We start from the raw sequence: 23805 nt of genomic DNA on the forward strand, positions 1-23805 counted from the left end.
CGCAGTACCCAGCCTGCCTGCAGGAAAAGAAACGTGCTGCTTGCAAGGCCAAGGAAGACCTCAATAATTCCACGACAGACAGCTGAAGAAACTGGTATTAGTCAATCATGGGACACGAGTACCCCCCAAAATGTCAGCAATGCTGAAAATACAGACATGCAAGCTCTCACATCCCTCGGGATGAGGGCCACCCTTAGCCATGCACCCAGAATGACAGCGGTGTGAACGCACTGGAGCAGGGAGTAGAGCGGCGCTGGAGAGCGGTAAGGGAACAGAGAACGTCAGACCCAGACCTGGACAACTGAGAAAGCGGCTTCTGCCTCTTCCAAATTCCAGCCGCTGAAATAAATGAATGGGTTCACAGTCTGGAAGAACCACCCTCAGCATTAGCTCAGTGCTCCAACTAAACCCCCAGGCCGAGCCTCCCACGGGCTCAACCCGCACGGCTCCTTCTGAGGCTTTTCGCTTCACGCTCACAGACCAGACACTTGGTAGGATGCAACCCTCCCCACTCTCCAGTGCTTTCCCCTTTCTGGAGGCATTTCTAACAGTCTTTCTGCTGCATTTCGTAACTGCTGGAAGAAAACTGCACTTGATTAGTGGCAGAAGCATTGCACAGTCATTTTAATTTAGTAGCACAACAGCTCAGGTCAGTTTTGGAATATACCTTGGCCTACTCTTGCTCTAGTCTGGGCCGCTGGCCAGTTTGACTTCTTGTGGGATGAAGTTCTGCCAGTAGAAATGGGAATGGCAAGGACTAAGACCCTTCAACCAGAAGAGGGAAATGCCAAGCACCTCTTACATCATTCCACAAATAAAAACCAGAACATCCGAGCCCTGACAGGAGAGAGGGTGGCTGGTAATGAAGGGTTTTCCTTATGAACAGTGAAACCTAAGTGTAGCAGGTGTAGTGTCAGGATGCAGTTCACCACCACAGCGTGATAAGCCCATGTCAATCTGAAGACAGGGAATGGAGATAAAAGGAGCTTTACCTTGCAAGGCATTATGTTTAAGAAACGTTTCTAGGATTCTCCAGCAACAGCCCAAGGAACTGAGAGACTCCGGGCCCTGCCAGCTGCAGGAGAGCAGAGAGGGAAAGATGCAGTCCTAGTGAAAAGACACCTTTTATTCCGAATACTGCAGGGCAGCATTCATATCAGCACTGTCACAGATCTGTCAGCCTCTCCATGGGCATCTCCAGCGCGAGAAGGCTGTATAGCTGAGTAAAACCACCCTGAGCTGGACAGTGGCATGCCGCCTTCGCTTGGAGTTGTGTCTTCTATCCCCATTCACCATCACACGCCTGCCCTGCTAACCCTCCTTAGGCAAACGCGGCATTCAGAGGGCACCTTCTCTGCGCAATCCCAGCTGTTTCTGTTTTCTGTCATAGCCCTGCGGGGCGGCTGAGGGGCAGCTGTGAAGATCAGCAGTTGGTCTGGGGGCAGCAGGCCTGCGGTTGGCACGCACGGTACACGGGGGAAGTTGGGATGGCTGCAGAACTCTGGCCCGTCTATTCTCACCTACTGTCTGTTTTACTGAGCGAGTCCCTTTTCAATCGCGTGCTGAAGACTCCAGCCGCAAAGTGAAAAAACACCTTCTCACAAACTCAACGGTGAACTTTTACAGACACCAGCTGGTTGCATAGAACTTAAGAGAAGAAACTCACGGTGGCCTTGCCAGTTCCAAAAGGGGACAGCAGAGCGGCCAGGTGGGCTGAGGGAGATGCCCATGTACCGCCGGGGCAGGGACCGAGGTCCGCTTCCCTCTCCAGCACCCTCGCCAGCCTCCCGCTTCAGGCACACGCAGCGCTCACAGAGCTCCCGCACCGCCTTGTCTTTGGCAATCGGTACACTCCGTTCAGTCAAGTGTGGAACGAAAACACGCACGAATGGGACCCGTTTAGTGGGAGTACAGCAGAACAACCGAGTCCATTACTCTTGTGCGGGCTTCCCTCACAAGCCACCTTATCTTCTGGGCAGATGTAATCTGCTTGGACTTCTGCAAGGCTTTTGATACATTTCTGTCCTGGGGTGAGTGAGTGGTGGAGTTTTTCGGTGGCAGGGGAGGGGGCTATCGGGGCGGCCCCCTGTGAGAAGCTTCTCGAAGCTCCCCCAGCTCCACGTCAGCTCCACTTCTGTTTGGGAAATTGAGCCAATCGGCTGCGCCTCTGCGATAACGTATTTAAGAAGGGACGTGGTGACGGGCAGTCGGACTTGTGAGGAGGAGTTGCTGCAGCTGCGTGAACACCAAGGTCAGTGGAGGAACGGAGGAAGAAAGGAGGGGGGAGGTGTGCCGGAGCAGAGACCCCCCTGTATCCTGTGGGGAGACGGCAGGGCGGCCCCCCCCTGCCACCCATGGAGATCTACGGTGGAGCAGACATTGATTTATGGCCTGTTGTTCCTGCTCATCTGATCAAGGTTCTGTGCCTGAAGAAGGCCGGGGTCTCATGGGAAAAGGCAGCCCCGCTGCTGTAATTCAGCGCTGGGAGGATTGCAGCATGCGGGGGAGTCCCACGCCGGAGCAGCTCGGGAAGGGCTGCAGCCGTGGGAGGGAATCCAGTCGGAGGAAGTTGGTGACCCATGACGGAGCAGTGTGGGGAACGCTGTGGCCCGTGGGAGGGACTCATGTCGGAGAAAGTTTGTGGAGGACTGTCTCCTGTGAGAGGGGGACCACGATGGAGCAGGAGGAACAAGTTCCGGACACTCCCCTCACCGAACATGAAGGAAGTGGCAGCACTGACTGCACCCCCCATTCCCTGCCCCTGCGCCACTGGGGGAGGAGGTAGAGATATCGGGAGCAGAGCTGAGCCCGGGAAGGAGGGAGGGGTGGGGGGAAGGTGTTCTCAAGATGTGGCAATGCTTCTCACTGTCCTACTCTGTTACGTGTTGTTAGTGTCTGTAATAAATGTATGTTCTTTTTTTCTTCCCCTAACGAGTCTGCCTTTTGCTCGTGATCATAAAGGGGGATTTTCCCCCATCCCAGTCCTATCTTGAACCCCAAGCCTGGCTCTCTGTCCCTTCTCATTGCCGGAGGGGAAGGGAGAGAGAGCTGCTGCACTGTGGTTGGCTGCCAACCAGGCCTAAACCACGACAATTTCTCCTCAAAATTCTTGCTGCTAAAGCGGAGATATCTAGGTTTGACGTTAGATGGATAAGGAATTGGCTGGATGGCCATGTCCAAAGAGTTACAGTCAATGGTTTGATGTCCAAGTGGAAACCAGTAAGGAGTGGTGTCCTTCGAGGGTCCGGACTGGAACCAGCACTATTTTCAGCGCCGTAGACAGTGGGACTGAGCGCGCCCTCAGCAGGTTTGAAGGTGACACCAAGCTGAGTGGTGCAGTTGATACGCCTGATGGAAGGGATGCCACCCAGAGTGACCTTGGCATGCTTGAGGAACGGACGCATGTGAGCTTCATCAAGTCCAACGAGGCCGAGTTCAAGGTCTTGCACCTGCATCAGGGCAATCCCCAGTATCAATACAGACTGGGGGGATGAAAGGATTGAGAGCAGGCCTGTGGAGTAGGATTTGGGGATACTGGTGGATAAAAAATTGGACACGAGCCGGCAATGTGTGCTTGCAGTGCAGAAAGCCAACCATACCTTGAGCTGCATCAAAAGCAGCGTGGCCAGCAGGTCAGTGGAGGTGATTCTGCCCCTCTACTCTGCTCTGGTGGGACCCCACCTGAAGTACTCCGTCCAGTTCTGGGGGCTCCAGTACAAGAAAGACATGGATGTGGTTAAAACGGCTCCAGAGGAGGGTCACAAAGATGATCAGAGGGGCTGGAGCACCTCTGTCGTGAAGACAGGCTGAGAGAGCTGGAGAAAAGAAGGACCTGGGGAGACTTCACTGAGGCCTTTCAATAAATGAAAGGGGTTTGTAAGGGAGATGGAGAGAGACCTTACCGAGGCCTGCAGTGACAGGACAAGGGGCAACAGTTTTAAACTGGGAGTAGATTTAGATTGGATATAAGGATTAATTTTTCACTATGAGGGTGGTAAGATACTAGAACAGGTTGCCCAGAGAAGTTGTGGATGCCCTGTCACTGAAGTGTTCAAAGCCAGGTTGGACAAGGCTTTGAGCAACTTGATCTAGTGAAAGATGTCCCTGCCTGTGGCGGGGGTATTGGATTAGATGGTGCTTAAAGGTTCCCTTCCAACCCAAACTACTGCATGATTCTGTGATTCTTATGCAAATACTTATTATAAGAATTCAATAAATGTGAGATGTGTAAGTGCAATCAGCGAGGACAAATGTCAGGAATAAGACCAACAGGGGGAACGTCAATAAATAAAATAGTTTGTGCGATTTTTCTTTCATGTCATTATCAGCTATCTACCTCAATCAAAGATTGCTGAAGCAGCTTCCTGTGGAGCACCAGGAGATCCTCCACTGCTTTTTATTTCTTACGAGTTGACAAGACTCACCTCCATGTAGTTAGTAGCAGGAGAAAGTAATTTTTATCCCTTCCTGTTACACTGCAACAGCCTGCATGTCAGATCCCTGTGATCTCAGCCAGACAGGCCACCTTGCTCTACAGGTCTATGAGTATACTTAGCCTTCTGGGGCATGGTTTTGCATCTGGTATTTAATCAAGTTAGGCCAAAAATATGATAAGCAAACAAGCTTGGAAAAGTTAAGTAGAGGCTGGTAAACAGTTATAAAAACTTATACATGCTTTCTATCCATGTTGTGTGTTAAACATCAAATTCTCTTTCTCTCAGAAGCCAAAAGGCTGTGTTCCCTGCTTTGATGCAAACCAGTCCATTACTGTGTCATTAAGAAAGCTGAATTAGTGTATTAGCACTGCTGCCTATAAATCTCCAGGCACTACCGACGTTTTTAATTCAGAAACAAATGGAAGCATAAGCACTGTATTTATGTGGGGAGAACAGTATCTTCTCCAGTCACGTACCCACAGGACAATCATAGCTTTCTCTCCCACAAGAATATATGCATATGTAAAGTGTCTGACCATCACAGAGTCATAGCAGAGCTTGAACGTATGAACCTGAGGATAAACCAATGAATGGAAATTTTAATGAATTCATTGAAATATCAGTTTTGAGACATATGGCCAGCCACTTCCCATGTAAGTAACATTTTAATGCAAATTTCCACTGGCATCCGTGGCCTTATCGGTACTAAAACGTGTAAAAGACTTGGAGGTTAGCAGGTGGAGAAAAGAGAAGTGGGATGAAGGTTCACATCCTGGATGCTGAGATAAATACAGGAGTTCCTCATTCTGTTGCTCTGCCTTTTCTGGCAGAAAAGCAGACGCCTTTTCCACCTCAGTGCTTCCAAAGGAAAGCGAGACCATGCCATCATAGCTGGGGTTACATGGAGCTTAATACTGTGAACCCTCCAGCTCTGGAGAAGAAGGCCTTTTCATCCTTTCCCGACCACTGATCCTGCCAACTGGGGTTGTGGTATCAGAGAGAGGAGTAGCATGATGTGTTTCCACCTCAAAAATCCTGGCTCTAAAATCAGGAGTTCTCAACATTATACTACAGAATCTCATTCTGAGAACAGACATTCCAGATATTTCCTGTTGCCAGCTGACAGGCCAATGTATGGCTAAGGAATAAACAGTTCCAGAAATACACTTTTGTTCAGCAAAACTGAATTAGGCTAGGAGAGCAGAAAAGGCATGACCAAAAAAAAAAAAAAAGAAAAAGAAAAAAAACCAAACAAACAAATAAACCACCCACAAACTAATTGGTAAGTCTTTTCTTAACTTGTTTTAAACGTAAATGTTTACTTCTCTATAACAGAAAAGCAGCATAGCATTTTCTTTTCTCTATGGACCTGAAATGCTCTCTTGTTTTCTAATGCTTTTTCAGAGAAACGTCAGAACAGAGAGAAGCTGGACTATCGAAACAGAGAATGCAATGTCCTGCCTCTCTAGAGGTCAGACACAGCACAAGCACTGGCACAGTACATTGCCTTACATGGATTTACCGCTGTTCCACCGGTGCTGGAAGGATTACCCTAGGGATGGGAGGTCCTCTGCAGCCAGGACATGCAAACCTAGATTCATCAGTTTAGACCCTTTAACCTATATTTAAACACCAAAACAAACAGCCAATGCCAAGGGTAAAAGTCAGTGACTCATCCCCTTCAGAACTGGACTTTTCTTCCACGCCCGCACCCTGCCCCGCCCCAAATTCTTAGATTAAGATACCCCAAATTTTCTCTTACAGTTATTCAAATTCTTTGTCCCTCTAATGAAGCTCTCTCGACAGTCAAATCTGCGGCCTGGACACCTGCACAATGGAAACTAGAAAGAGCTGATAACCTTGCTCAAAGGTGACCACCAAGGAGGAAGCGAACCATCATTCTTGTGGTTTTTATTCCCCCTACCTCCCAGCGTGAGACAGCTGACTAAATGCCACGGTAAAATGGCACTTGGACTGGCAGAGTAAAAAACCGTTCTCAGCCTTCTTTTAGGCCTTTTAGCTCGCACGAGGGCGTGCCACAGCACTGACCCGGGTCCTGCTCTGACCGGGCCGCTCCGCACGCAGCTGCTCTGCGTGTGCTTCTCCATTAAGCGAGACAGTAGCTGCTTCCTCTTTAGCTAGACATGCCCACAGTTTGCACACAGGTCATCTCTGAACACGGCACCGTCCAAAAAGAGACACCATATAGGTGCAGACCTTTTCATAGCAGTTCGACGCTCAACCAAAGTCGACCGAACGCTCAAGGCATGACCTCTGACAGGTCTTCGGGGGGTGAGACATGCTCGCCTTTGGCACTGACCAACCCAAGGCTTCTTACAAGACTTGCTTCCCTAAAGTCTTCAGCTGAACTGTAACACTCAAAAAAATACTTCACAATTTAATATTCTGGTAGTGCATAGGGAAAAACATTGTTTTCTTTTGCTTGTTTGGTTATTTTTTTTTTTTTTTTTACTCTCTTTTCCCTCAGGGAAATCTAATTTTGGCAACATGTGTGGGATGGAGCACTAATCTGCTGTTTTAACATGTGCATATCTGGAATTTTCGAGCCACTTTTCCTAGCCTTGTGAACCTTCTCAAAATACTGCAAAAAAGAAGGGCACAGGGGATAACCCCCAAAAGATGCTAGAGAGACATTGACAGCTCTCGTGGCCTGATTCTACCCTGTTAAAATACTTACAGTCTAGACAACACTGAACGTGCTGATTAGCTCACATCCACTTAACCGTGTGCTGTTCCCACTAATTTCAGGTGGCTGCTAGCCTGAGGGTATCAGTGGGACAAGGAGCAAGCGGGAGCCTATAGCTATGCCCATTCCTGTGTTGCTTTAGAAGACTCAGTCAGAGTCTTTGAGATAAGAATCTCGTATCGGCAGGTGAGTTGAAAACTACTGGTCTGCCTGGGAGTTGGGCTGGTTTAACTTCAGCCGTTCTCTCAAATCGGGCTAGTTTAACCAATGCAGATGGCTGCACAAGAAAATTTAGCTCAGTTTAGGCTAACCCAGAAATTGAAAAGTGCTTTATTTCCTCTTTTTAGAAATATTTTTTTGAGGGAGAATACCTGCAACAAGGAACATCTGCACTGAGACACCAAGGCTGTCCTGTGAGTTGTTTTCATGCAAGTAGCATGAGTTGCCCTTCCCAAAGTACCTATTACGGAGAGCAGCCTGGAGCCCCCAGCAGCCAGGCTTACAGTGCAGCCCTTCTCGAAAGCAAACTTCTCCTCTATGCTGGACCAGGCTCTGCCTAGGACTCACAGGGCAAGAAGGAGATGGGTTAAATGGCTCCACGCTTGGAACAGGGAGCTGTGGGGCTGTTCCTCTAAGCCCAGCTGTACCCAGGATGCTTCCAGCACTGTGCAAGAACAGGTAGGGCTGGAATGAAAGCTGGATCTGTCAGCTCAGCCCAGCTTCCAGGCTGGCACAGATGAGCAAACGTGCCTGCAGTACACACAGGATCTGAGTTTATACATATTCCAGAAGGGTTCACATACTGACCTGTGAGGAAATCAGACCGATGAGTTATTTTGGTGCTACTCTGCATGCAAATGAACTCTCCCAAACAGGCAGACACCAAATTCAAATGTGCTTTATAGACAAGGTAAATGAGCAGCCACAAAGGCTTATCTAAACCTGCTTAATCGTGTTAGTACCAGCTTGTTTTGAACAAAGGTCTACTCTTAGGAGAAAATGAAGAAAAAAGAAAAAATGCATCTCCTACCTCCACCAGCTCTCAGAGGGATACACGCACCTTCTCACAGGGGATGGCAGCTGCTGGGTTTAGCTTAGCTTTCAGATGAACTGGCGCTTTCCACATAAACATCCAGGACATGGCCAGTGGTTAATAAACCATAAGCTGCTCCAGAATCCACAGTGACTCTTTGTGGATCTTGTTAAAAGGCATACTGAGTAAAAACAGTGGAGCAAGGAAATGTAAATGTTTTTCATGAGTCTAGATTCATACTATCAAAATATCCTAAATCAAGTTTATGAAACCTGAAAGGGAGTTTTGAGCTCTCACAGTCCAAGATGTATCTGCTTATCCACTCTCTGAGGAGCGGCTGACACGATGTCTCAGATGGACGGAAAACATTCCATCAGCAACTGCGGCGGGTGTGGTGGCACAGCAGCCTGCAGGGTAGCACAGAAAACACATTGATTCCTCCTACTTACTGTGTCTTCTGTTAGATCCAGCGCACCAGAAATGGCTGCTGTGACCCGGCAGCAGCAAGGGTGGGTTAGAAATTAGAAGAAAACTGGTGGAATACCAAGAAACACTGTTTTTTTTGTCGTTGTTTTCCCCCAGGAGATGCTTACTGGTCACTGCTAACACTGTCAGAGCACTCGCAGTGGGATTTAGCACAGTACTTTCTCCTGGCTGCACTCGCCAGCATGTCATGCTGCACACATGGGTCTGACCCATGTTTCAGTGAGAAGACAGTCCACTATCCTCTTGGCTTTAAAGACAGAGCAGGCAGAAGTACATTTCTGACTATTTTAAACATTTCTAACACATCCTGTCACTGTAATATTCGGATAGCGAGATCACAGTATTTAAAGTCCCACAGGAAAAAAAATGTCAAGGCCTTTGAAAAATCTCCTGTTTCCTTTTTTCTTTTTTAACCTAGTCACTGAGTGATTTTCTTTTTTTCTTGACTGCCTATTTTGAGTGTAAAACAACAAGGTACACATTCAGACCGGTATCTTCAGACATACAAGCCACAGAGGAACGGACCGGTGACTCTTCTCCCAGCTTGTGCACTGATAGGGTGTGGAATCACGTACAGAAAGTACAGGTTTACGTCAGACAGGTCACATTCATTAACAAACACACAAAGCTAACAAGCAGCGTGTTCCCGGTCTACTATAAATTACTCAGACAAATTAAAGCAGCCCTAAAATAAGCAGTATTTCTGGTCACTTGCACTATAAAGGAAAACAGTTTCTTGGCATTCACAAGCGGAGAGGTCCAGTCCAAGCCCACAAACGCTGATCTTGGATCTTCTGAGCGCATGTTTAGATAATATAATGCCTGCAAAGCACTGGAGACAAGGATACAGAACAGCTTCTATAATTGCTTACTGCTGCTTCAAGAGCCAGGCTAAAAAGGGATCGGAACGGTACTTTTCTGAGCAAAGGTTTGGAAGGGGGAAACTGTACGACCTTTTACTCTCCGGGACTACGGAGCTTATACGCTGCTAATGCTGAAGAGGGACGGACAGACATCCTCCCGAGCACGCTGGCAGCACGGCTGCCGTGCCAGAGGGCAGCTGCACCCAGCCTAACAGCACTGGGCTGGCTGCCCTCTGCAAGGGCATCTGGAAAGAGGAGGGCTGCCCGGCGCACGCCCCGCTTCAGCCACTCCCCACCGGCAACCGGGCTGCCCGCAGCAAGGTGCTCAGCACGGACCCGCCGACCGCAAACTGCCCGGTGGGCACAGGGCAGGGACTCGATAAGGAAAAGCACAGCAGTGGCTTAAAACAGCTCTCCCCACCTCCACCCCTGCCCCTCGCCCATGCCCAGCAGTGACGGGAATAGGAATAGCTATCCTTCATGGACACACGCTCGGAAGCTACCAGTTAGCTGGTAACAGAAACACAGAAAGGCTAAGCTTTGTAACACAGCCTCTTTTAAATGCTTGAGATGCTGCTACAGAGACACTATTCAAAGACAGATAGGGACAGCTGATACTTTAAGGAGAAGCTTCCAAAAAATCTGTGTTTCTTGTCCTATGATAAGCCACATGACCAGGCACGTCATTCTGTAAGGGGGGTGGGGGAAGAGTTTAGCAGTGTGGGAAAGAGAGGGTCAGAACTACATAATCTATTTGTTTGTTTTCCTGCTTGAACAACAGGGCTGCAGAAAGACACAGAACCGAACAGCTATAAACACAACTGAGAGTTGTTCTGCTGAGTACAATGGTAATATAAAAATGTAAAAGCATTCCTGTCCAAGGCGTGAACAGGTCGGGGTGCGGGTCCTGTAAGAGAGCTGGGGATGAACTTCTCTGAGGTTGGGCAAAAGGATGATCAGCATTTGGTGCACGAAAACTTCGGTCTTCCAAAGTGCTTTATGAGCCCTACCAAGAAGCTCTCTCCAGCTGTGGCAAACGAAGACATACCCCGATAGGAACTGAACTTCACCCCAAAAAACGGGCATCACCTTGCTGTTCCGTGCTGCCTGGCCGCAGGCCTACTGCTCACACAGCATCTGCCAAGCAGCTTGCGCGATCCCACTGCTGACCGTCACCCAGCAGGGCTCCACTTCCAAGAATCGCCAAGAGCCTACCTCTGCTGGTGTGGTGAGGAAGCTAAACTGATGCTGCATGAATTAACAGTGTGCTCGGACAGGTTTCTGGCCAGGATTTTAAGGAGGATGGCAAATATTCTGCTGGATGAGTTATGGGATGCTGTTACAGAGAGGCTCTGTGATACCGCAGCTGCTGAGGACTCGGTACTTGCAGGTGTGCACTTTGCCTACAACTCAGTTGATGCAGGAACCCGGGCTTGGATATTTCCTGCCCTCTCAGCTATTTTAAGAGAGGGGAGGTAGTCACATGTGGTTTTCTTACAGGCTCTCTTTCTAATACTTGGCTTCTTGGGGCCCAGTCCTGTTTTCATTGGAATGAATGAGCTTTCTGTCATTGACCCCAGTTTAGCCCTTGACAATTTATTATGGACCTCACTGCTACTATAGCTAGGTATTTGTGATCTAAAATTTGTTTTTAAAAATTACTTATCCACATATTTTGGAACATACCTCTGAGGTAGCAAAGTTCCATTATCATCTTATAATACAGAGAACTAAGCCACAGAAGGAGGGTGGGCTGAAAATGCCAAGTGCGTTAGGTGCCTACAGGGCTGACCTAGGTGTCTGTATGATAACTGATTCCCCCAGTGAAGCAGGGTATGTTGAGCAAGCAATGCCGTGTGTACCCTGATGTGCTGAGTCGCTTGGCCCATAAACCAAGCTTTGCTTCCCTAGGCAGGCACTATTCTCTCAACCTTTTTCCCTCCTGGGGCCCCGTTCAGTCCCTGGTAATCTTTAACCTGTTTGAGGAGGAAATGGCACTGCTGCTCATTTCCACACACCAGTTGAAAGGTTCCAGGTCTTACCAGCCTGTACAAACCCCAGACCTCGAGCCTTCAGCTGCCTGGTTTGGATCAGCGACTTAACCTGCAGCAAGCAGGCCAGACGTGACTGCAGGGGTACCCCCCCCCCCCCCCCCCCGCCCCGGTCTCCCTCCTGTAATAATGCCTGCGTTCCTTCGCTGGTTAAAGACAGAAGGGTGACCCCGTGGGGCCCAGGCACAGGTCCAGGCGTCACAGCCCCCAGGAGCGGGGGAGCCTGTAGGATCGGCCGCTCCCCCCGCAGCCCGACAGCTTCCATCAGCCGCCGCGCCTGCCGCCAGCAAGCCGGCGATCCGGAGGCGCTCTGAGGGACTCCTCCAGGCAGCGAGGCTCTCGAGAGCCACTCTGGTGACGATCTGTACTCGGACACATCGATTCCTTGCCCTGTGTTTACCCACACCCTCCTGCTGCGCGTCAGAAAGGGTCTTGGATCGCCGAAACCCAACCATCTGCTGCGGGTGAGCGGGAGCACTGGTGCCTTCCCGGGTCCTCCTTGGAGACGGCGCTGGGACGGGCCCTTAGCCTGTAACCTGCCCCACAGACACGCAAGCACTCCTCCACCCAGTAGCCTATCTGCAATCCGGAGGTTTCGCCCCACGTAACGTGCCTGAGGTCAGGCGGGAAGCCTGTGCTGGCAGAGAGCTGGGACACATCAGCTGAGTAACCCCCTGGAGCTCTACCCACTGGCAGAAATTTCCTCTCAGTGGGAACAGGATGGGACTTTTGAGAAGCAATTCAATTAGCTTCTTTGAAACAATCGGAGTTTTTCAAACATTTGGCCTGTAGCTGATTAAGTTTCTTGATGTGGCGGTAGCTTCCATGTCACGTCTAAATCCTATGTGGAAATCACTGATGATTAAACAAGTCTTTATCTCATGTTTTTACATCCTATTCGGAGAAAGGCTCTTTTTACCATAAAGAATTATTTGCAAGACACATTGATTTTTATCCCATCGCCTGGACTGCAACTTCATTAATGCTGCTCTATCTCAATATGACTACAGGCTTCTGTAGTTCCCTTTGATGACAGTGGCAAGGGCAGCAGCTCCCATTGTTTGCAAAATCCCGCAAACGAGAAGAGCTACTAGGAAGAAAGATGTAGCCGAGTTCTAGAAAAGAATTTATTTTTTTCCTGACAAAATACAGGAAACGGGTTAGCTGGCGAGAGGGGAGAGGAGGGCATACAAATAAATACTATTTCAGTAAGATTATTAAAGCAAGTAGAACTTCAGGTAATTTCCTGTAATTCTGCTGACAGTAACTGATCTGCATTTTGTTTTGTTTTAAAATAGTGCTGTCGGGGAGAGATAAGCACAGTGAGAGGGCAGTAAAACCATTTTTCAGCACAGGCACCTCCCAAATGCATGCATGCTGTCCCTTTAAAGCTTACAAGCCTCAATGCTCCAAGTGCTGGAGGGATATTCTGCAACAGCCAGTTTCAGGCAAAATTCCTAATTGAAACTGATCTGGTTTTCGGGCAGGAAAAGTACTTGTTTATGTTTAAGTATCTTCTCACTGGGCAGTTCAAATGTGTTTTCAAAAACCAAGCGACAATAGAAGCCATTAAAAAACCCCAACATTTTCCAACCGCACACAATTGCCCCAAGTAATTCCTATTCAAATTCAGGGAAAAATTATGGTAAAACTTCTGATGCTGTGATGAGGTCAGCTGTTGGCAAGTGCTAGTATTTTAATGACAACCATAACAGTAATTCATTAGCACTACTAGAGCAAGCAGATTTAGCTGGTGTGGAGTAGATCAGTGAGCAGTTCACTTACCTGAAAAAAAATTCTTATCTTAAAGGAAAGTGAGGAACGGTGACTTACCAGCTCTAAGAACCTCCTCACCACCTGTCTTTGCTTTAAGTTAGTTTCACCATCCAGGTTAGCGGTTTCGATATGGCACAGTCCGTCGGGATCACTCGAGGAGAGCAGCAGTATGTCAGCAGGTATAATTTCATTACAGCGAAGCTGCACAAAGTCTCCCACTTTCACTTCTTTCCAGTATCTGCTTATATATTTCTTCTCATTTCTGGAGATTAAAAAAAAAAAAAAAACAAAAACCAAAGCACGTTTACATGACATATATCAAACAAAAAAAAAAAAAAGCAGAGCCTGGGGTGCTTCCAGGAAGAGCTGACCTGTAGCAGGAGCACAGTGCCTTCCAAGGCCCTCGGGTACTCCCAGGTTACGCCTGGCAGAGGCGAGGCAGAGCGCCCGGGGGCCACGTCCCACTGACCCACAACCAGGGCTGAGTTCCTGAGCCGGTCTTTTAAGGCCCAGAGGACAGCATGCTGCTGTTAGATCTGGCTAAGCAGGAGCTTCACAGGCTTTCCTTTCCCTCCCTCCATGCTCCCAGCCATCCGTCTGGCCTCCTGGAGGAGGGGGGACAGCTCTCTGTGCTGGCTAAAAAGGAGTCGTTTTCAGGGCACGGGTGGAACTGAGAACAGGTTTGGGTGCAGGACACCTGCCTGGCACAGCTCCTGAACTTCCTCCATTACCTACCACCCTCTGATGCACCCTCAGAGAGTTCCTTGGGTGCAGGACACCTCCTGGCACAGCTCCTGAACTGCCTCCATCACCTACCACCCTCTGATGAGCCCTCAGAGCGTTCCTTGGGTGCAGGACACCTCCTGGCACAGCTCCTGGACTTCCTCCATCACCTACCACCCTCTGATGAGCCCTCAGAGAGCTTCCTCTCGTTCCCTCTTTCCAACAGGGAGAAACTTTGTACAGTGCTGTACGTGATATTTGGATGGAGGAGCCAAAAATCCCCAACTGAAAGGAATTTCCACTATTCATCACTAAACATGGAATTACAAGGACGTGTCACGTGGGAAAATGTGGTCCCAACTGGTTTTCTGGGAAAGGACACTGTCATTTCTTATAAATATTTCTGCAGCATTTTTGTTCTATCCACAGCGCCGTCTGTTACATACCTGATTTCTGCTTAGTTATGCTGAACCTTTTATTTTGGAGTGTAATCTCTTTGTCAGTTCAAAAACTTACCCACCCGAAACACTGATGTGTATGTTGTTCATTTAGACATAGCCACTAAACCGCTCTAGTTCTAAAGGTCGTGCTAGTTTGCTATTTTTTCATTTTTTAACTTTTTCTTGAGAAGAAGGGGAAAAAGGAACAGGTGATTGCTTATTTAATTGTAGCTAAAATTCAAGGGTTTAGTTTCATGACACACACAGACTCACGTGCTCTCTTGGCATCTGTTTAAATTGCTTTCTTCTGCTGTGTTTTGGAAAGAAACTCATTTCAAAACAGCCACAATATTAACTTGGTAAAATACCTTCTGAAAATGGGAAGCTGCTATTCTGACACTTTTCTAAGCTGTCAGCAGGCCTTTTGCCATGTGAGTTCTGGATGGCTGTCAGCACTGTCACTGTCACCAGAGAGGCTCCTGTGACAGCACTTTAACTGGCAGAATGGGTGTCTGACGGGGGGGGTGGCGAGTGGCAGCTATCTTATGTTCCTTAAAGTATATTATTTTAAAATACATCACTTTCAGTAGTAACAAGAATAGATTTGTAAGCGAGTGGCAACATGCAAGTCCTGCCAATGTTGTTACTTTGGCATTACTGGTAGCCGTGCCATGCCTAATCCAGCCTTGTCGTGTCTTCACCGGTGTTACAGGAATTAGTAACTTAATTGGCTTTTTATTCCTGTATTTAGCCTAAATCCCGAACAATAATGTGTCAGGTAGCACAACAAGGAAGTATCAGATCAGGTTTTACCTCCCAGAATTTCTTCACTGTCCTTTCCTAACATCCAATTTATAAAGGGAGGAATGAAAATTAGGGCTGTGATTTCTATTTCGATAAAGACTGAAAAGGATTAGTAAGAGCCAAGTATAAAACATGATAGTCTAACAAGGGCAGGTAATATACGTACTAGATACTGCAATTACCCTTCACACTCCGGCTGAAACCAACATTTAACTTTTCCTGCTAATGAGTATGAACTGCCTTGAAACCCAGCGTGCCGTAACACGGCACAAATCACCGCACCGCGGGTCTGGGGGGTTTGTTAGACATGCAACCTGTAACTCCAAATCCCTTCACATGTGCCCATTGCTCTTCATCCTTTTCAATTTAACTGTGAAACTGGGTGATGTTCAAATGCATGTATAATGAGCAGCAGTATAGAAGCAGTACGATCAGGCTAAAAATAGTAACTAGTCCCATACTATGCTATAAGCACCACAGTTTTTTATTTAACTTCTATTGTTTGCAAAGAATTGCTATTTTAGCATTTCCTCATCTCCCGCATGCTTAGCAACTGCCACAACTGTATACACTGTGGCAGGAAGGGTGGATGTTGAGCAATACAAGGCCAAATGGCTCTGCTGGGATAAAGGAAGTTTTTCAGCCGGGAGAAGAGGAGGCTGCAGGGAGACCTCATCGCAGCCTTTCAATGTAGAGAAGGACAGAAACTTTTTACCAGGGCCTGCAGTGAAAGGAGAAGGGGTAATGGTTTTAAACTGAAAGAGGGTAGGTTTTGATGAGGCCCGAGGAAGACATTTTTTATGATGAGGGTAGCGGTACACTGGAACTGGCTGCCCGGAGAGGCTGTGGATGCCCCATCACCGGCAGCGCTTGAGGTCATGCTGGACAGGGCTCTGAGCATCCCGATGCAGGGAAGGATCTCCCTGCCCATGGCAGGGGGGTCGGACTAGCTCACCGTTAAAGGTCCCTCCCGACCCAAAACGTTCTGTGATTCAGTGAATCTGCGAATGCGAGACCTCCTGCCCGTGCACCAGGGCCCCAGGGCAGAGCCCCTTCGTCAGACGCACAAGAACAATTTGGCCCAGTATCCCACTTGATCATCTCTCTGCTAACAAGGGCCAGTCGAAGATGGAAAATGACTCTCTGCAGGGAAAATTACTCCCTAATCCTCTTCAGCCAGGGTCGCTTTATGTCTTCTAGCACAGCTTTGAACTCACTTGTCACACTGCAGCCAGGGAGTGCTCACTGCAAGTACTCGGTGAAGAGTACGGCATGATACTGTCTTCAGATGGGGCAGTTCAGATACCAGGTACGTTACAAATACATCAGACCTTTAGGAGCCTTCCTTCAACACGCTCAGCCTACGCTTAACCCGCAGAGCAGCTCACCTCGAGACCACGGTCATACCTCTAGCCAGGGCAAACACACCAAGTGACCCCGCTGATAGAAATTTGCCATTGACTTCTGCAGACACAGGACTTGTCACCCAATCACCTACTAAATGTTTATTCTTGCTGTTATGTCGTGCTAGGAAATTCCAGAAGTTACATGGTAGAGAGAGCTAGGAAAGCCACACATCTCGTAAGAGAAAGGCTGTCTTTAAAATTTAAGCTCTCCTTTGTGTGGCATATGCGAATGCTTAAATTAAATTTTATTTGAAGTTCAGGGCAGTTTTGCCTCAGTGTGTCCTCACAGACATTATTCTTTCAGACCCTCTTCCGAAGGGGCCCCTTCCACATCTCTGATGATGTACATTGCACTGGCCTGCTGTGACAGAAAACCTGAATCACACACGGTATATTCACGGGTGGGCATATGTGCACCATGATATGTTTGGTGGTGTTTTCAAATGGCGCAGTGTGTTTTTCAACTTCAGAGCAAACATAACATTTGAGCAGATGCTTCAGCTGAGCTTTTCACAGTCATGGCCAGGCTTGGAGGACACCGACAGTTTGACACAGAGGACTGGAATGAACACCAGGTCCCAGGGGCAGCCTCCTTGCACCTGCAGGCATTTAGGTAATGGAGACCCACGCTCTTACAGAACATCCACAAAATGCAGCACTGTGGGGCTTGCTCCTTACACGGTGGATGAAAAGCTGGACACGACCTGGCAATGTGTGCTCAAAGCCCAGAATGCCACCCGTGCCCTGGGCTGCAGCAAGAGAAGTGTGGCCAGCAGGGCCAGGGAGGGGATTCTGCCCCTCTGCCCCGCTCTCGTGAGACCCCCCTGCAGTGCTGGGGCCAGCTCCGGGGCCCCCAGTGTAAGAAAGACATGGACCTGATGGAGTGTGTCCAGAGCAGGACCACGAAAACCATTAGAGGGATGGAACACCTCTCCCACGAGAACAGACTGAGAGAGTTGGGGTTGGTCAGCCTGGAAGAGAGAAGGCTCTGGGGAGACCTTATTGTAGCCTTTCAGTACTTGAAGGGGGCCTGTAAGAAAGATGGGGATAGACTTTTTAGTAGGGCCTGTAGCAACAGGAAAATTAAATTAAAGGAGGACAGATTCAGACTAGATATAAGGAAGAAATTGTTTATGATGTGGGTGGTGAAACACTGGCACAGGTTGCCCGGAGAGGTGGTAGATGCCCCCTCCCTGGAAACATCCCAGGTCAGGCTGGACGGGCTCTGAGCAATCTGACCCAGCTGAAGATGCCCCTGCTCATTGCAGGGGGGTTGGACTAGATGACCTTTAAAGGTCCCTCCCAACCCAAACCATCCTGTGACTCTGTGATTCTATGATACTCATGAAACAGTCAGCACAATTTTTCCTGGTAGGGTCCTGTCTGTCCACTTACCTTGTAGGTGCTTCTGAAAGGCCTTCCTGTCTCTGGTCCCTGATGTCGTAAAATCACCTGCAAATTTTGCTGTTTTTTCTTTCATAATTGCCCAGCTGAGAAATTAATGATCCTTGCCTTGTCCTGACTCCATCACTACTGTGTGTTCAGTGGCAGTCCTCTGCAGTCTCATCACAGGGCTTTAGGCACTGCTTGCAAGGAGCTCTCCAACAAAAGCTTTTGGCAAATTTAAGTAAACATCATCCAACCTCCTCGAGTATTTTGTTGAAGGGCTCAAAGGGTTTTGTCAGGAACACGGGACTGGGAGGCAGCACCTCAGTTAGCGGCCCCTGCCCACAGCTGCAGGACGCAGGAAACCCTGGCATGGGTATCGAGCCCAGAAGCTAAAATCTCACAACTCCAGTTCTACCTGTCCTCACTTATCACAAGACTGTAGATATATTTTAGCACCTATAATAAACTGCAAGAAACCAAAGCTGCAAACCATGATGAACCACAGGAAGAGGTCAGAGATACTAATTCTCATCTATCAAACCCGGAGAGCTAGCTAAAAGTCCTCCAGAACAATAGGCTGTCATGAACTACTGCCATTCTGCAAAAGGAACAGATGGCTACGTTTGTTGCTTTTGTTAAATCACCATGCTGGACTATTAATTTCAGACAGCTCTGGCCAGCTATCGGTAATGTGCTGTGTCGGGCTCACGAATTAAAAAAGTTCACCCTCCTGCACACTTCCTAATCTTTATCAACACATTTGCATGCAAAGAATGTAACTGTTAGCTGTGGTTTAAACCCATAGTCACGTAAATCTTCATGCTTCTCTCTGTCACAGTCAGAAGCAGAACTCGCCAGCGCTTTCAGTTTTCCGAGCGTGTCTTTACAGGTAGACATTGGCTGAAATCTAAAGATGGATGGCTGAAAAATCAGCTGGCACAGCCGAACCACCACCAGCACCGCTGTTAGCCAGCAGCAAATGTGGCCCTGGCAGGAGTCAAACTCCTCTAGAGGTTAATGGTCTTTTGCAACAATGAAATGTGATTATCCCAGCAAATGTCCTTTTGAACATGCAAGGGAAAGTCTGCAACACCCTTTCAAGTGTATGAACATAGAGAAAATTACTTTAATTGCTATTAAAAATTTGTGTTAGTCTACCTACTGCATGTATTTGGCCTCCGCTGTGTTTTAAAGCAGGCTAGCCTGCAGGTTCGTGCCAAATTTGAGACTGGCTTTGCTTAACAGCAAAAACTAAACACAATGAAGAATATGGATGATATTTTTTCTTTAAATGTCAGTTTTAAATTGAGAAACAAAGAAATTCAGAAATTAAATTCTCTTTTCCTATTAACCATTCTTTTCCCTCTTCTAGTCTCCTTTGCAGCGTGAGCTGATAAAGATCATGCCCATAATTTTGCTTTTCTGGCCATGTAGACATCAGTTTGTATCAACAAAAGGCTGAAGATTTCAAACTGTCTCTAATTAAAGATTACAAAAATAACTGCTCCCTTCTTTTGAATGGCTTTTAACTGTTTTGGTATGATAAGGAATTATTCAAAATGCCTTAAAGGTAGAAAATAAAAGTACACATACACGAAATTTAAGAGGAATCTTCCCTCTTCTCTCTCTCTCTTTTTTTTTTTTTTTTTAACTCTGGGGAAAATATCACAGGCAATACTTGGCAAGGAAATGGGAAGGCCATGCAGATGTAATCTGTTCCACTTGCGCATGGCCTGCATACTAGAAATGTAATAGGTTAAATTGAGAAGATGAGCTTACTAGGTAATAATTTTTTACTTCCTACACTTCTCCTGACAAAAGTTGCAGTTAATGAATGCGAATGGCTGACACAGATTTGCTCCACCAATCTCAGTGAGTGGTCGGGGCACCTATGCTTCTACAGAACACTGCCCTAGCTTGGCCCCAACCTAGGTTCCTATATTCATCTCAGTAGGACTTGTAAAATACATTTAGCAAAAGATAAAGGATGTTACCTCCTTCTATCTCCTGGAGCGTTCAGTCTGGCTTACACAGCATACCACATTCTACACAGGTTGTGGCCGAGACCCAGAGGTTTTTAAGCCTCTCAAAACATCCAAATGAAGTGTTGTTTCCCAGTCCAAGCCCACCCGCTGACCTGTTTTTGAAGTAACAATCGTCTTCACTTCAAAAGAAATCAGACTCCTTTGCCTCCCCTGCCAGCTGAGGTTGGTCACTGAACCAGTAGACTTTAAAAGAAACACAGCAAGAAATGAAGTCGGTGGGAGAGGAAAAGCCCTCCACAAAAGACAGGTCAAAGAGTTGTTGTGTATGTACAAGGCATACTTTGGAGCTGTTCTTGATGTCAGCCAGGTCCTTCCTTTCCATCTCAGGAGGCAGAAATAGAGTGGGGTGGTGCAAAAGACCGCGTCAGGTACACCTCTGCTCCCAGCGCCATAAAACACGTTCAAATCAGCCGGCTACAAGTGTCACGAAAAGCCTTCTGCTTAGGGCCAAGCTAGCTAAAGAAACCTGGAGGCCAACTGGCAGGGCCCAAGCAGAGCAGCAACTCCTGAAGAAGCACCTCGAACTGTACCGCAAACGCAGGAGAGTCACATCAGGCCGACCAGCCTGCAGGGAGGCTCCAGCACCGAGCTGTATCTCGGCAGGTCTCCCCAAACTGTCCGTCCTTTCCTTCCCCCCCGGGGCGGGAGCCCCCGGCTTCAATCCCCCAGCTCTCCCCCCGGCCCTCCGGCAGACGGGGGGAGAGGGTTCCCACCACCCCAGCCCAGAGCGCTCCAGTAACACCCTCAGTGCCAAGCAGAGATGTCGCGCAACTCGTCACGGGCGACGGAAGCGGGTCGGGTGGACAGCACTGAAACACGCGCACAAAACTGCGCCGCTGTGACCGGCGCCGGTTACGATCTGAAAACTACAGGTGTGGCAGATCCCCGAGTTTAAAAACAAGAGCTATCTGTGAGAGAAAGGCATATATTAACAAGGTCTGAACACGCTAAGTATCTATGGAAACATGCCGAGAACCATTTGGGTACAATTACAGTGTTGTGGCAGAATGAAGGAAAAACATGTAGCATAAGTTAATGCCAAAGGAGGTTACATAATGCCCAGAATATGTCTCCATTCCACCACAAATGATAACATCTGTTTCCATGAAAATAAATCATGAAGAGGCTCTGAATGTGATATTAATCAGACAAAACAGATTAACAGAGTGTGTTCTTGAGAAACGCTGAAGAGAACAAAATCTCTCCATGACCAGAGTTTCTAAACAGATCCCTTCATCTTCACATCACTTTAAGGGCATTTAAAAGTTTTATCGTTTTCATCGACTTCAAATTTTATTTTTTTTTTTTTTTGGAGGGGAGCATTAGCAAGTGCAAATGTATGTTACAGTTTCTAGAAGCGAATGTGTGTGTATGGCAGTGATGAGGCATAAAGGTGTCTTTATTGCATTCACACTTTCTGAAAACTGCTAATTTTTCTGTTACAAGTCAAACTTGCTATGAGAAAAAAAAATGTACCCGGGAAACCTCAACGATTCAGGTTTGTAACATGGAAGTAATAATTTAACTTCTCTTGGCAGTGTTATCGCCATTATACCTCATGTTGAAAGAAACCTCACTATTGTTCACTCTAATGAAACATTTGCTACCCGGAATAAATGATTTTTCAGCCAAGAAACTTGTTGTTGCGATAACAACACAAAACATAAAAGCCGAACATGTAACGAAATCTTACACAAACTGAAGAAGGAAAAGGCTGTCTTCCAAAACTTGATTTTAAAACTCTAAGACTGTTTCAGAGAGACATCTATTATATTTTTTTTTTTTTCTTTTTTAAGTGGTATGATTCTCGACACTCCTATGTTTACTGCCAAAAACGCTAATAAACTCCTATCTCTCTTCTGATAAACACCTATACTGGGAGAGAAGACTCTCAGTTGCTTATACTTAGCCGGATGGACAGGTAATAGGAGTGAGGCTTCCCGAATGGGTATCACACAAGGGGGTAGGAGAAGGCGAAGAACAGCCCGGGTGTAATTTGCAACCAGTCCCCCAGACATTAAACCCCAGGCGCCAGTCACCTCCATACTAAAGCTTCTGAGAGTTTGCGAGATGAGAACTTCTCCTCGGAACAAAATAACGCGACCAGTACTCATCTTCAGCTGTCTCCTCCCGAGTACCAGCAAACAGAACCCTTGCAGCTGACACCACCGCCCACTGGTACCGTGAGCAAAGAAACACACAGGCGAAGGAGAGGGCTATCTCAGCAGAGTGCCCACAGCTGGGTCAGGATTTAATCCTGAATTTCAGAGCCATCATAGATACTAAGAATGAACATTTACATTACAGTGTTGCTCCAAGCCACTGCAAAAAGGTTCAGCTGAGCTTGGTGCTCTGCAAACATCGAAGGAGGAAACAGTACCCTGCCCGAAGGGAACCCACTCAAATAACAGATGTATAACGACACAAATCGTCTGCATCTGTGCCTGCTTCCTAAACAATTACAGAAAAAGCAGGAATTCTTCCAAGGGAGATCTTAGGTGCCCAACTGTGGTAAGACATGAGCTCTGTGTAGAAGACTTCCAGGGTCCTTGTTCTCTAAACCAATAATTAATGCCATGAGGACGCTTATGAAAACTGTCTGAGTGTCTGAAATTCAGGTGTGGGCTAGATGCATAAATCCAGTGGACTGAATCCTCCATTTGGTGCTCTCCCACTGCATTTAAGCCAGTGCAATCAGGTGAACGTTCTGAGGGAGCGCTGCATACCTTAGCAGTACATTTTAAGAGATAAATTTAGTACAGCCCTGCAGAATTAATGAGGAAAATTGCACTCTTTAACAGATTCAGACACTTCAATGGAAACTTTTTTCCTTCTCATTCCTCTGGTTCTACACACCTGCCTGATTTGATCTCAGGATTACCTCACCCAGGCCATAAAAATGCATTAATATATTCACTATGTATACACAAAAAAAAAAAAAACATTTGCAAAGACCTACCAAAGAAAGGTGCTTCCTAAGTGCAACAGTTTTTATTAGAAAAATCATTCCAATTCTTTTAGCTAGACATGTAACAGTTGAAGGAATTTTTTCAGGAAAGGTAATTACTGTTAATTATGTGCACAGTCCTGATGGTGTTGCTCACTGATACTCAGTTTGGGCGACTCTTTTCCTCCACATAACAGTGCCAGACAAGCACACCTCCTTTAAAGATCTAAAGCTTACGTGTTACGTAATCACTGCTCAAAAAGCACCCCAGAAGTTAACACAGTTCACCTATTTTATGTTAACAAGACAATTAGTGAAAAGAATATTACTAACTCACCACTTTCACGTTGAAGAGGCAACATCAACATCTCAGACTGAAGTATAAGTGTTTTATTTTCTCCAGTCCCTCCTGAAAATTATCAAGTTCTGCATTTTCCTTCCATTTCTGTTCTTGTCTGGGTAACATCCACCCATGACAACCATCTTATCTGGATGTTCTCAGCTGTTCTCATCTGGACAATCCGAAGTTCGGGTTGAGGATAGGAAAAATATTTACCCTATCTGAATACCAGCTGAGATCTCAGTGGGTCCCAGGGTGCAACGCTTGCATTTGGAACAACTGAGATGATGATTTGCATGTTGCTGCCTCTAAATTTCTTCTGGCTACAATTCTAGAAAATAGCTTTGTCCCATAGACCA

General features: G+C 47.2%; 1 protein-coding gene across 1 annotated transcript in view; it reads right to left on the reverse strand.

Moving 5' to 3' along the window:
* ATP10A (ATPase phospholipid transporting 10A (putative)) overlaps positions 1-23805 on the reverse strand; it is a 122615-nt gene that overhangs the window by 64761 nt on the left and 34049 nt on the right. The window contains exon 2 of the mRNA XM_032982462.2: positions 13410-13614. Coding sequence (XP_032838353.2) covers positions 13410-13614 — 205 coding nt within the window. The remainder of the gene's footprint in view (positions 1-13409; positions 13615-23805) is intronic.

This window comes from Tyto alba, unplaced genomic scaffold (assembly GCF_018691265.1).
Source record: "Tyto alba isolate M040663 unplaced genomic scaffold, T.alba_DEE_v4.0 Super-Scaffold_14, whole genome shotgun sequence".
Classification (NCBI taxonomy): domain Eukaryota; kingdom Metazoa; phylum Chordata; class Aves; order Strigiformes; family Tytonidae; genus Tyto; species Tyto alba.